Source organism: Physeter macrocephalus, chromosome 1 (assembly GCF_002837175.3).
Source record: "Physeter macrocephalus isolate SW-GA chromosome 1, ASM283717v5, whole genome shotgun sequence".
In the NCBI taxonomy this organism is placed as follows: Eukaryota; Metazoa; Chordata; class Mammalia; order Artiodactyla; family Physeteridae; genus Physeter; species Physeter macrocephalus.
In genome coordinates, this window is record NC_041214.2 from 54,984,132 (window position 1) to 54,998,852 (window position 14,721).

At 38.4% G+C, this 14,721-nt stretch overlaps 2 protein-coding genes across 2 annotated transcripts; both read right to left on the reverse strand.

The window, feature by feature from the left end:
• Positions 1-339: 339 nt before the first annotated feature.
• TRIM59 (tripartite motif containing 59) lies at positions 340-3,656 on the reverse strand. The gene has a single exon (XM_024124295.3). The coding sequence runs from the start codon at positions 3,473-3,475 to the stop codon at positions 2,267-2,269; it is 1,209 nt and encodes a 402-aa protein (XP_023980063.1). The 5' UTR covers positions 3,476-3,656; the 3' UTR covers positions 340-2,266.
• On the reverse strand, positions 3,546-11,878 carry LOC129391362 (tripartite motif-containing protein 59-like). The gene is made up of 5 exons (XM_055085298.1): positions 11,771-11,878; positions 10,920-11,151; positions 10,740-10,810; positions 3,708-4,479; positions 3,546-3,580 (listed from the first exon to the last, which is right to left on the reverse strand). The coding sequence occupies exons 4-5, from the start codon at positions 4,474-4,476 to the stop codon at positions 3,546-3,548; spliced, it is 804 nt and encodes a 267-aa protein (XP_054941273.1). The 5' UTR covers positions 4,477-4,479; positions 10,740-10,810; positions 10,920-11,151; positions 11,771-11,878.
• Between the last annotated feature and the right edge of the window lie 2,843 nt (positions 11,879-14,721).

Genomic DNA, 14,721 nt, shown 5'->3' on the forward strand with positions numbered 1-14,721 from the left:
TGTTGCGGAATACGGGCTTTAGGCATGTGGGCGGTAATTGTGGCACACGGGCTCTAGAGCGCAGGCTTAGTAGTTGTTGTGCACAGGCTTAGTTGCTCCGCAGGATGTGGGATCTTCCCGGACCTGGGCTTGAACCCGTGTCCCCTGCGTTGGCAGGCAGATTCTTAACCACTGCACCACCAGGGACGCCCAGTACTAACAACTTTTAAAGAGTTAAAGTAGATAGATGATAGATAATGCCCGTAGCCCATATGAAAATTCCAAAGCAACCACTCCCAAGTTTGACTGCCCTATTAAGCCACTCAATGCTTATATCAAAATGAGTTTATTAAAATATATACTTTTGTTATACATAAAAACTTAGAAATATTTCAGGATTACATACTTTAAATTTTACAGTCGCATCCTCCTGATAAAAATACAAACAGAGCATGTATAAGACTCAGTTATTTGTATATTTGACTATATTCATGCACACTACATAAAATTTATCCAACAGTAAAGTTCTACTAAAAACTGGCAAGTTACAAAAAATATTAAGGTCAAACTTAAAATGCTTCCGTTTTTAGCTGTGATTCATAGACATATATTAATTAGAAACCCTAATTTACTTTAAAAATCTTGGCTTAAATCCTTTAAAGGTAGCCCAACAGATGAACTCTGAAAAGAATACATGGAGTCTCTCATATACTAGATACATGGCCTTGGGCAATTTACTTTTGTGTCTGTTTCCTAATCTACAAAAAGTGAGGATTAATACACACTTGAGAAATATGAGATCACATTTTTGACACAATACCTAACAAACATTTCAGTGCTTACTAATATTTATACATATTCCAAAAAGTATGTGGCATTTTTGTGTTGTAACTATTACTTTAATCAAGTCGATGCAACTTCAGTCTAAAGTTAGTTGGTAAGCTGAATATATACCTCCTCCACCTCCAGATGTTCTTTGCCCACACAAGTTAGTCGTGCTATTCTAATTGATATTTTGATGCTGATCATAAATTGACAATACAGCCAGCCATCTTAGGTTCAGACTTGTTCTCAGTAGATAAGACACTAAGGAGTATTTTAGAACTAGTGCCCTGAGTACAGTCACAGCTCTAGGACCTAATCTGACCTGGAAAATCTGTGAACTAAGTAAGGCTCCTAAATATGTGATCCAAGAGCTAACAGCCAACTTGGAATTTCTGGAAAGTGAGTGAGCTTGTACTTAGGGTTACAAGGACAAAAGGGCTAAGAGTCCTACCACAAGCACCACGGTTCAGTCTGTTAATAAAAAGGAAACCAAATCAAAGGGATATGACTTAATAACTAAGTAGGCTCCCTTTATAACACAATCCAAGAAAATAAGATCGAATTATTGGTACTTTGGTATTAGCATAAGAGAAAGTTCAACAGAAAATTTACGACAATTTTAGACAACAGTTAACATGATGCCATTCAAATATGATGAGGGTGGGATATATCAATAATATTCCATTCTAGTAACATGTTTTAGAGTTTTTAGCCAATAACTGATTTGACTGACATGACTAAGACCACACAAAAGTTAAATACAATCCTAAAATAAACTTACACAAACCATAGAAATAAGTACTAGGGAATGTTACTGGTTGGTCCCTAATGGCACTTTAGATTTCCCAAAGCAATAGTTTTATTAGGAGTGAATGCTGATATAAACATTTTAGAGCTCTTAAATCTACCTAAAACACATTAATGTGTGTGGATCAGGTACATTTGATCAAACACATCTTTAATGTAAGCAATCCACTCTGAGACTTTGCTACTTGAATTTAAAACCTCTTCTCACCATCCTTATTTGTCCATTCAAAAGTGTCAAGCTTATACCTTTCGGGATTTTGCCATGTTTTAATTAAAAGCTACGTATACACAAAGAACTGCAGAGCCAACCAATGCAGTATATAATGCTAAAAGATAATATTGGTACAAGAATATTTAAATATCACAGTGATATTAAGTCAACCTCTCAAACCAATAAAAATGGGATAATACTCAAAAATCAATTACTAGATTTTGTTCTGGTTTTCAGAAAACGAGACATTCTGTCTCATTTCTAACTTTTGATGACACATTTTCTATTCAACAGAAGCATGAAAGGGATTATTTATATTGCAACTCTAATAAACTTTAGCTTGCTATTTTATTTATCCATGCTACCCCTATTGCTCCATTTAGCAATGGTCATTAGTCTCTGCTGTACAGAATAAGCCTACTTAAACAATTCAGATTCGAATTTTCAACAAATTATTTTCCACATGAATTCCTTCAGTAAATATAAAGTGTGACATACTGTATTCTTTAAATCATGCACATTCTTATATAAACTTTGGTAAACAGATAGAGAGGCTTCAGAAAAATATATTGAAGTGATTTCATTTAAAAAGGTCATTATGTGTTGGTTAAAAAAGAGGATCAGCATCAGCATCACTGAAATTAGTGTAACTATAGCAATGTTTAGAATCTTAAAAAATTCAACTTCTTTTTCCTCCTTATCGGGCCAGGAACATGGCATCCTTTTTGAAGAAATTTTCATTTCAGGAATGAGAAGTTTCTTAATTTGTCCAATTTCTGTTCTGCTCCATTCTTCTTTCAGTACTTGGCTTACTCGAGGATAAATTTCAACAGGTTGGACCTCAGGGAGTGGTCTTTGTTTCAAGACCTGCACACGTTGGCGGACATCATCAACTTTTTCAAGAAATTTAAGAGGAGGCTCTTCTTGTAAAGATGTTGTCAGTGTCACTAATTCAAGCTGCTGCTCTCTTATTTCTTTCACTCTTTCAATTTGTGGAGTATATTCTAGATTAATCAGATCACCAACATCACAAAGAGCAGTTAGGAAAATTTTTTTTTTCTGTTCTAATGTATCACTAAGCTCCTTAAAATACTGGAGAACAACTTCCTTATCACCTTGGACCATTTTCTCTGAATGAGATTTTTGTTCTTCCAGCTTTTCAATAAGACGAGTAAGATCTGTCCAGTGTGTGTCAGTTAACTGTTCAAGCAGTTTTTCAGGCGTGTCCTTTTCTTTCATATAGGCACTCTGAAGGTCATCTATAGGATGACCATGATGTTGACCTATGGTAAGGCAATGACCACAAACTAATTTTTTATCCAGGAGACAATAAACATTTAACGGCTGCCTGTAATGTTCAGGGCAGGTGACAATATCTGGATGGTCTTCTTGCTGGTACTTTTCAATAATAGCCCTTAACGCAAAATTAACAGGTAAAGATTCAATACCAGTAGGAGCAATTTCAATAATACTTCTGCAGTTAGGGCACTTGAGTGGAATGCGTAAAGGTCTCCATATATAAAAGTTACCAGATGCCTGTAGAACATTTTCCAAGCAATTTCTACAAAATGTATGAGAGCATGGTAGTACACGAGGATCTTCAAAAATACTGTAACAAATGGGACATGTTAACTCATCCTCAAAATTGTGCATTTCCTGTCAAGAGAAAAAAGTATTTTAATTCTACATATAACAAAGACACATGCACATAGTATGTAAAGTTTTAGGTGTTAACCTCCAAATTGTTAATATACTGTACTTGTCATTTAAAAGAGTAAGATTTTTAAAATTAGCTTTCTATATAATGCAATTCCTAACACTGAATAATTAATCACTTTTTTTTTTTTTTTTTTTTTTTTTTTTGGCCATGGCCCAGGGCCCCAGCCGCTCCGCGGCATGTAGGGAAATTTAAGAGGAGGCTCTTCTTGTAAAGATGTTGTCAGTGTCACTAATTCAAGCTGCTGCTCTCTTATTTCTTTCACTCTTTCAATTTGTGGAGTATATTCTAGATTAATCAGATCACCAACATCACAAAGAGCAGTTAGGAAAATTTTTTTTTTCTGTTCTAATGTATCACTAAGCTCCTTAAAATACTGGAGAACAACTTCCTTATCACCTTGGACCATTTTCTCTGAATGAGATTTTTGTTCTTCCAGCTTTTCAATAAGACGAGTAAGATCTGTCCAGTGTGTGTCAGTTAACTGTTCAAGCAGTTTTTCAGGCGTGTCCTTTTCTTTCATATAGGCACTCTGAAGGTCATCTATAGGATGACCATGATGTTGACCTATGGTAAGGCAATGACCACAAACTAATTTTTTATCCAGGAGACAATAAACATTTAACGGCTGCCTGTAATGTTCAGGGCAGGTGACAATATCTGGATGGTCTTCTTGCTGGTACTTTTCAATAATAGCCCTTAACGCAAAATTAACAGGTAAAGATTCAATACCAGTAGGAGCAATTTCAATAATACTTCTGCAGTTAGGGCACTTGAGTGGAATGCGTAAAGGTCTCCATATATAAAAGTTACCAGATGCCTGTAGAACATTTTCCAAGCAATTTCTACAAAATGTATGAGAGCATGGTAGTACACGAGGATCTTCAAAAATACTGTAACAAATGGGACATGTTAACTCATCCTCAAAATTGTGCATTTCCTGTCAAGAGAAAAAAGTATTTTAATTCTACATATAACAAAGACACATGCACATAGTATGTAAAGTTTTAGGTGTTAACCTCCAAATTGTTAATATACTGTACTTGTCATTTAAAAGAGTAAGATTTTTAAAATTAGCTTTCTATATAATGCAATTCCTAACACTGAATAATTAATCACTTTTTTTTTTTTTTTTTTTTTTTTTTTTGGCCATGGCCCACGGGCCCAGCCGCTCCGCGGCATGTAGGATCTTCCCGGACCGGGGCACGAACCCGTGTCCCCTGCATCGGCAGGCGGACTCTCAACCACTGCGCCACCAGGGAAGCCCCTAATTGTACTTTTAAGAAACAAAAACCTCTTCAGACTTTTTATAGCTCTTATGCGCCTCATCTTCACCATTTGCAAAACCAAACTCATTCATTCTTCAAGTCTCAACCTGAGTCCCACCTCCTCCCCCAGATTAGGTCCCCTAATCTCACTGAACACTGCACTTCTACCTTATAGCAAGCACTTAGATGGATTTTATTTAAAAGAATTTTGTCGGAATTCCTGCAGGTCCAGTGGTTAGGACTCAGCACTTTCACTACCGGGGCCTGGGTTCGATGCCTGGTCAGGGAACTAAGATCCCACAAGCTGTGTGGCACAGTCAAAAAAATAAAGAATTTTGTAACATTTTTCAATACATTAGAATATAAGCCTGCAATAAGGGCAGGAATTGTGTCTAAGCACAGAAGTTGACACACAGTAGGCGTTCACTCAATGTTGGTTGAATAAACACTGCCCCTTAAGAGACCAATGTTAATAAGATGCCAGACCTTAGTTTTTTTGTTTGTTTTTGTTTTTTTTTATCCAGACCTTAGTTTTTTGGGGTTTTTTTTTTCTTTTTTTTTTTTTAAATAGCAAAATCTCTGCTTAGGAACAGCTTTTATCAAGAGTCCATCAGAAAACAGAAAATACTCCATTCAGACAATATTAAGAACCGTAATGAGCCAAGATGTGAGACTAATAAGCCTGAACTGTGAGGAATTCCAGGAAACAAAAGTAACTGGACAACAGAAGATGACATTCACTGCAGATAAATTTAAGTGCCTACATGTTGGGAAGCCTTTATGACTACCCTTTACCTACAGAGAGCTCTGAAATAGAAAAACCACCCAAGAAAAACAAACGTTTCTCAGTTTATTTCAGTGATGTCAGAATTCATAATGAAGGAATAAAGAGAATAGCACTTTGCAAAGGAATAAAATTTGAGCATTGGACATATATTCAATTTAGATTTAATATTAGTTATTTAATGTAAGTACCAAAAATCAACCCTAAAACAGAACCCAACCTTTCCCTCCAAAGTCCTATATTTGTCAAAAAGTTAGAAATCATTTTCCCTGGGAACTCATTTAAGGACCCAAAAGCTCAACTTACTTTAGCATGAAGATATTCAATAACAATATTGTAAAGAAAATATCATCTCTTAAACTTACATAAAGTGGAAGCAAATATCCTGGTCTCAAAAGTTACTTCCATAGCACATAAAACTTTTAACAAAATTTAAACAGAAACGTGTAGATAACTTGAAGATACAGAAATAAAATCTAAGACTACCCTCTTCTAGCTGATTTATGAAAAACTGATTTTAGGCAACAAATCTGTAAGTCAGAACTGGCTAATAGAAGTAAGCCTGGTTGAAAATAACTGTAATGCCAGGAACTTTCTAACTCTGGTTGCTGCCTGAGAAACAGAAGATAAAGGTGGCTATCATGCTTAGGGGCTAGTTCTTACAGAAACTAGTACGAAATTTTATGCATCAGAAATTTTCCATAACCAGCCTAGACTCCTGAGGGGGAATAAAGGAGCAAAAACTTTTTCCTATGAATATTTTCTGGTATGAACATCTTGGACTTAGCTATGCTGTGTATATGTAACAACACTGGAAATTAGAAGACAATGAAGCAATTCTTCAATATTCTCGGGAAAACATGGCTTCCAACCTAAAATACCCAGACAAATAAATTTTGAAGGTAGTCTAAAGATAGTTTAACACAAGAGGTCTCAAAACTGAACCACCCATCACCCACCCTTTCTAAAGAAGCTGCTGCAGGAAGAAAAGAAAAACAATAATTCTCACCAGGATAACTATGAAATGAAGTCCTGGATAACTGTGCAGCAAGCCTAGAGAAATAGTAGTCTGGAGGAAGAAGACAGAAATCCAGAAGGAATGCCTTTAAGTAAATAAATGGAACTGACAGAATATTTCACGTGTCTGAACATATTGAGAGGTAATGAGAAAACTAAATTTAGGGAAAAGTGATGGAATCATGAAAAGAGGAAATACTACAGCACATTATATAGCTCAATTGTCCTATTAGTTATAATATTTTAAATATTAAATATTGATTTTACCAAAAAGCATGACTGTTAAGGATTGAATGTGTCTCCCCAAACTCGTAAGTTGAAATTGTAACCCTTAATGTGATGGTATTAATGAGGTAGAGACTTTGGGAGGTAATTTAGGTCATCAGAGTTGGAGCCCTCATGAATGAGATTAGGCCCTTATAGGAAGAGATACAGGGCTTGCTGCCTCTCTTTCTCTGCTCTCCGCCATGTGAAAACACAGCAGGAAGATGGCCATCTGCAAAGCAGGAAGAGAGCTTTCGCCAGAACCCAACTTTGCCAGCATCCTGATCCTGGACTTCCCAGCCTCCAAAACTGCAAAAAAATAAATGACTGTTGTTTAAGCCACCTAGTCTATGGTATTTTTGTTTTGTTATAACAGCCCAAACTAAGAAACTGACAAAATTATGTTGGGAGGAGGGAATAAGGGAAGGAAACAAAGTTTAAGAACTTATCTTAATCTTCTCTTATAAGAAGTCAATACATGCCTAAAAGTGAAAAATCAAGAAATCACATTAAAAGCAAATTATTTATGAATAGAGAAGCAATACCAAAAGAAATATTTAAATGAAGTGCCTCTGGAGAGCAGGAATCAAGAGTGGGGAGAGTGAGGGCAGGAGGCTGCTGTTTTTCATTATAAGCCTAAGTTCTGTTTTACTTTCAACTGTTAACATACAATTTAAAATATTAAAATTTTAAATAAAGAAATAAAGACAATTCCACATGCATCCAGGAAGAAAAGTAAGATACCCAAAAAAGGAAAACAAAAAACATAATGGTCTCAGAATTCTCTGGGAGACTATAATTTCCAAAGATGGCCACAACAATTAACTCCCACATGTCCTGTGATGTGACTTTGCTAGTATTCTCCTATCGAGAGATGAAATCTATCCTCCCCTCAAAAAGATCTGGGCTTGGGGCTTCCCTGGTGGTCCAGTGGTTAAGAATCCGCCTTCCATTGCACAGGAGGCGGATTTGATCCCTGGTCAGGGAACTAAGATCCCACATGCTGCAGGGCAACTAAGCCCGTGTGCTCTGGAGCCTGCACCACAACTAGAGAGAAGCCCGCATGCCGCAACGAAGATCCCGCGTGCCGCAACTAAGACCCCATGCAGACAAATAAATAAATAGTTAAATAAATTTTAAAAAGATCTGGACAGGACATGTGACTGCTCTGACCAATCTGATACAGTACAAGTGACACTATGACAGTTCTGGGTATAGCCCTTAGCTAGCCTAGCAGATTGCTGCCTCTTTGCTATGTGAAAAGTCTAGGCTACTCTGCTGATGAGAGAGGCCAAAAGCAGAAGCAATGAGGTGCCAGACATGTGAGTGAAAAAGCCATCTTGGACATGCAGCCATCCAAACCATCAGACATTTGTTACACAGCAACAGATAACCAGAACATCTCCAAAGCAACTAGGAATGCTAAAAGACATGTAGCAATCAACATCCACAAGGATCTGGAAGGAAAAGGATATGACCTAAAAATTCTCTACCCAGCCAAGATGTAATTTATCCATGTGAAATAATAAAAATACTCTTCAGCAAAATCTACAGGGTTAAAAAAAAGTTCCACAGGGCAGAGCTGAAGCCATATACTTTCATTAACAAACAAAAGAAGTAGTATAAAAAGGATTTATCTAAAAAAAAAAGAGAGAAAAGAAAATGAACCTAGGAAAAGCAGAAGAAAACAATTCTAATGCATGAAGAAAACCATGAATTAGAATACAGAAAATTGTTAGAGTTGATAAACCCAAGAGCTGGCTTTTTAAATAAACAAGCCAGGGGCTACAGGGGGCGTTGGAGAGTTATTGTTTTATGAGTGCAGTTTCACTTTGGAAACATGAAAAAGTTCTGAAGATAGATGGTGATGGTTGCACAACAATGTGGAATGTACTTAATGCCACTGACTACACACTTAAAAATGGTTAAAATGGTAAATTTTACGTATGTTTCAAAACAATAAAAAAACTTTAAAAATGTTTAAGTGTCTTGCCTATTAACCAGCCTTTCCTGTCAAATTAATTTTAGAATTTATTTATATTAATCTATAATTTTTAAAAACAAAAAAATTAAATTAAAATAACCCATGTAAAATGTTATTTTCCTCCAGTGGGTACTAAAAGCCCAAGTACAAATTGATAACTTAGTTCAAGATTTCCTGCTTCCCTTTTAAAAGTCACCAAGAAATATGAACATAAAAAAGAAATCTTTTTGGAAATAAATCTGAAGCTAAATCATCTACGTATAAATTATTTCACAAATTTCTTGTGCTTAAGTGTCAAAAACAAACACATTACTGAATTTCTAAACTTTTTATGCAGTCTTTCTTCAGAGGGCCGATTTCCTATGGAGCCTCTATAATGTCTAACCAGCATATTACGGATGGGCAGCACTGATAGCAGATGATGGAGAACTGGGCAGTACCAAAAATATCATTACCCATTCTCCTGTGTAAACTATTTTTTAAGTTTTAATTCCCTAATGCATTATTGCCTTTCATCTCTAAACATGAATGGTTATAAAACATTCATTACATTTTACACCCTCTGAAGAGAAATTTGCCACATTGTAGTTAGGTGACTTGCTCTAGGACTTAGAGTGAGTCAGCTATAAGTCTGGGAAAATTCAAGAGGTGCCACTTCCCAGGCTGGGTCTCACATCTTTGTGGCCCTAACTGATAAAAAGCACATTTTATGCAATTCAAGACTTACTTTAGAAATACTACATTTGTGCCATCTATAAATATGGGGCAAGATTTTAAAAATACTTTTGTACATATAAATGTACAAAAATAATGAAGGATCACCTAACTCTTTCAAAAAAAATCCTGCGGTCAGATCTGATTTTAACTCTGCCCATTTGCACTGTTTTCCTGCATTTTGACATCAACCTGTTTCCCCAAACTAAAAAAGAAACTATTAATGCAATTTAACCAGGAACTGATACAAGCAGTTAAGATTTCCTTTGCTTTTTAAAAATATTTTTGAAAGTGAAAAATACATATATATTTGGTGAGAAAAATTCAGCAATATGTTTGCTGAAAAGAAATGTTAAAACTAACATCTGGACTTCCCTGGTGGCGCAGAGGTTGAGAATCCGCCTGGCAATGCAGGGGACACGGGTTCGAGCCCTGGTCCAGGAAGATTCCACATGCCGTGGAGCAACTAAGCCCGTGAGCCACAACTACTGAGCCTGAGCTCTAGAGCCTGCAAGCCACAACTACTGAGCCTGCATGGCATAACTACTGAAGCCCGCCCACCTAGAGCTCGTGATCCGCAACAAGAGAAGCCACCGCAGTGAGAAGCCCACACACTGCAACGAAGAGTAGCCCCTGCTCGACGCAACTAGAGAAAAGCCCACACGCAGCAATGAAGACCCAGTGCAGTCAAAAATAAATAAATAAATTTATTTAAAAAAAAAAAACTAACATCACCTAAAACCAAAATTTCATCTTGCCAGAATAAACTATGGTACCTTACTTTAAAGGATAGCTATTTGGTCATTAAAATGGAAGGCAGATCAATATGAAAATACATGGTAAAACGGTATCCAGATAACTTAATAAATTCAACTTGCAGATCTGTATGTGTTAAATATGTGTGTCTGTATTAAGATGCACACATCCCTGTAAGATTTCTAGAAGGGTAAACAAGAGTTAACAGTGACTAACTTTAAGATATAGGTCAGATAAGGGAGTTGTTTACTTTTCACTTTATGATCCTTCTATATGGTTTGAATTTTATACACCACCAACATACACACCTTTTTTCAAAAGATTTAAAACTTTCCCCTTACATTTTAAATCATACACTCAGTAAAAATTTACTGAAAATTTCTTTGGTATTTACTTAATCTCCCAGAACTTACCACTTTGTTGACCTTCTGGTTTGGAGACTGAATATGTATCTTCAACGTTTTCAGATTCTTTTATTTTTATTCTAAAATAAAAATAATTTTATCTTAATGTTCTAGACTTATATTCTCAACACGTATGTTAAGTACGATATCATAGGGAATGGTGGTAATTTCAGTGTCTTTGACGTTTACCTTCCCTAAGCGTCACTGTGTTTTTTTAAAAGTAGCGACAAATATCAACAGCTGTGGTGGAGCAGGAGAGGTATCACCTGTACCTTGAAAATCCCAAGTCTGTGACCAAATAAATTGCCACAAAGGACGTCTTTTCATAGCGTCAAGTATCTTATGAGCTCTTGAAAATATGTGCCAACAATCGTGATGACGGAGCAAACATTCACGGTCATTTTAGACTGCTGAAAGTTAACTGGAAGACAAGAAGCACACATGAGAGTAAAATATTTTGCCAGCTTAAAATTATAAATCCTGATTTAGGTTATACCCATTAATACGTCTGTTCATCTCTCAATTCTGCCATTTAAATGTTGAGAGACCCTGGGTCAGTTTTACCTAGTACCTCTCAGAACTGACGTTTCACATCTGTAAAATGGGCATAACTACACCTACGCGGTTAAGTCCAGTGAGAACGCCTCCCAGAGAAGGGGCTCGAAACAGCAGTGCCCTTGCCCTTCCCCTTCCCGAAGGTTTACGACAAATCCTCCCGGGCCTCTCTCCCGACGCGCCTCGGCGCCCTCCTTTCCGAGACGCCGCGAGGCCGCCCAGCTCGGCGGAGTCCAGCTCCTCTCCGCCTCCCCACCACAGAGGGCCTTCTCCCTCACGGAAATGCAGTTCCTTATTGGCGGGAGGAAAACGAGATCCCCCAAACTCTCCACCTGGGACAAGAGGGACCCAAGACGCGGGACCCAAGCCAGCCCTCTCCATCACCAAGCCCCAAACACATGCAGTACACCAGCCTGCGCTACAGGGAAAGAAGAGGGACCCAGAGCCGCCTTCTCGGACCGAAGAGAAGCTCCTTATAAACTCACCGTGGGGACGGGAAAACCAGCAGAAACAGAGCTCCACAAAACCTGCGGGCTGACGCTGAGAGATGCTCGGATTCCCACCCTCCCTCCTCCACCCTGAGGGCCTTCGGGTTCCCAGATGAGGCGGGGCTTGAGAGCCTCAAGACGCAGGCGCAGTCTCCCGGCAACCTTCAACTGCGTAGGATCAGCCAATAGGAAGAGCGCGGGGCCGCTGTTCGAAAGTAAACCGCCGACCCCTGGGGCCGAGGCGGGGGCGTGAACTCTAGGACTTGGCACTAGGCCGGCGGCGAGCTTTCTGTGCCTGCGCACTAGGCGCGGGCTGCAGCTCCGGAGCTCCAGAGGCGCGCCGTAGGGGACGCTTCAGTGTGCGGGGGCGCTTCTGGCGGCCGTGACCCTAGCCTGGAGTCCCTCTTGGGGCCGAGGGATGGCGTCCCGGGAAAGGCGGGGCCTGGCGGAGGCAGACGATATATACAAAAGGGATTCATAGAGCTATTTTTTTTTTTTTTTAACCCGGAGCCAAGCCGGCACGTCCTGATTCTAGACTTTAAAGCGCAGCATCTTGCATTGTGACTTAGGTTCCCTGAGGCTTCCTGAGCGCACACGCACCCCAGTGGGCAAGTGCCGTCCTCCCCTAAGCCCGGGTTTCCTTTTGTTTACGGCATCTGGAGCCATAAACCCAGCAGAGTAGTTGGTTCAGCATAGGAGAAGAGGGCTTCTGATTACTGAGAATTCTCTTGTACTTAAGGAGACCTATCTCTGTGGGATATTGGGACCTTAGGACTCATTTAGGACTATCTCCTTCTGTCTCTCCCTATTCTTCCTCCCATCTCTGCCCCCTCTTTCCACGTTATGAAATTATTGCCTGGCAGTGACTGTTGCAAAGAAGTCCTGACTTCCAGTTCAATTTCTCCTCCAAGTCCCTATTTCACCTTCTTAACCCTTAGAATTAGAAAGCAAACAGTTCAGTTGTCCCTTCTCAGTTTCTTTTTCTTCAGAAACTTTATTCAGCTGTATGGCAAGACACTCATCACAGCTTCCCTCTCTAAAATGTAGTTAGAAGTCATTTACAGCTGTGCTAAATAAAGCTATGAGCCTCTGTATACTGTGTATTGCCAGTACTTTCAGGTCTTAGTTTCTTATACAGTAAATTACAGAAAAATATTAAACAGAATAAAAGTAATATCAGTGAGTCCTGAGTCAATCTCAGATGTCTTCACCAGTTCAGCTGCTGAAGAGTTTGCTTATGATGTGTAGATTCCAGTGATATCCAAGATATCCACTGTTACACAGTGGCATATATCCATTTAGATTTTATTATGCACATAGGTTTTCTATTTAAACATTGTAGTCATCCTGATAAAGTTTTTTAACTTGCTGTTAAAACAATATGTTGTGAATCTTTCCATAGCAATAAATGCAGTATACTTCTATAAAAATATTCTTTTTTTAAAAAGTATAAGGCAAATGTTAACAATGGACTTTGAGTGATTATGATGTGTCCATGTAGATGCATCACTTGTAACAAAGGTATCACTCTAGTGGAGGATGTTGATAATGTGGGAGACTATGCATGGGGAGTAGGGCAGGAAATAAATGGGAAATCTCTGTACCTTCCCTTCAATTTTGCTGTGAACCTAAAATTTCTCTAAAAATAAGATAAAGTCTTAATTTTTTTTAATTTTAAGTGTAATTGCCTCTAGAATGCATGAATATTCCTGAAAAATGCTTTGAGCTATAATTTTTCCCACCTGTGTTTTCCCCTCTGCACTTCCTTACCTAAAGAGTTATGTATGTAGCAAGAAAGCAGAAGTACCTTTCACTAGACAACTGGCATTTGTTTTCCAAAAGGCCTCAATCCCCTCAATCCATTGAGATAAATAACATTGAAGGGAAAAGGCTGAATGTTTGGGAGAAGTAAAAAGAGAGAAGCCCCCAAATAGAGATTAATCGGACCTAGTGGAGGGAAGCTATGACACCTAAAAGGAAGGGCTACATCTGTTCCTACAGGGAGACTGGCTTAGAGGCCCATGGATTCCCAACTCTACCAAAGATTTCTATAACCCAGCATGACCAGGAAGTGGCAGAGAGCTACAGAAGCCTACAAAAACAATGGCAGCCTCAGCAATAACAGTCAACTCTTGGCATACGTGGGTTTGTGGACTGTGATTCATGCACTCTCTAGAAGATAATGTTGGCCTGGAAAGACTAGACAAGAGTAACACTCAGATGTAGAAGTACGTGCTTAAAATCCATAAGCTTAAAAATCTGAGGTGCTAAGGTGCTCAGCCACCCAAAAAAAAAGTGAGGAGGGAGAAAGATCAGCTGCTTTGGGTCTCTGCCTATATACTTGCACCAATGTCCTTTTGATAGAATACAGGAAAAGGATAAAAGATGAGAAATTTTTCATAGTTATTAACAGGTGATATGAAGAGGAGGCAATAAAACATGAATTTTATGGCAAACTTTGGTGCTTAGGTCAGACTCTGTACTTCTGTCTCAAGAGCCAAAACAGGAGGCCTCAGTCACAGAGAGGTGCCCCACAGGCAAGCTAAAACACTTTCTGATTTGGGGTTTTAATAGCTACTGAGTTTAAATACCTCTCTGTTATCTCCCATCACATTGGCCTTATAGAATTATAGTATAGTATATACTATATACTCTATATACTATAGTATAGTATATACTATAGTATAATTATAGTATAGAGGACATACGATTTTCCAAATTATAAGGCACCCATGGTTCATCTCTAGGACTTCAAAGAAAGCACAGCCACAACTGGTGCCATGATTACAGTGGCAGTGAGTCAGGGACAATGAGCTAGTAGGATTTACCTAACAGTTCTGAGAAGGTCATTTTATCTGGAAAAAAAAAAAAAGCACTCAGCATGATGCAGTCGAGTTCACAGACTGAGGGAATTGGAATTGGAAGAGATCTTAGAAGCAATCTAGAAA

Coding starts and splice junctions, on each gene's coding strand:
- LOC129391362 (XM_055085298.1), bottom strand. CDS start 4,476: ATGCACAATTTTGAGGATGAGTTAACATGTCCCATTTGTTACAGTATT. Junction 3,581..3,707: donor TCCCTACATGCCGCGGAGCG/GCTGGGGCCCTG, acceptor TTAAATGACAAG/TACAGTATATTAACAATTTG.
- TRIM59 (XM_024124295.3), bottom strand. CDS start 3,475: ATGCACAATTTTGAGGATGAGTTAACATGTCCCATTTGTTACAGTATT.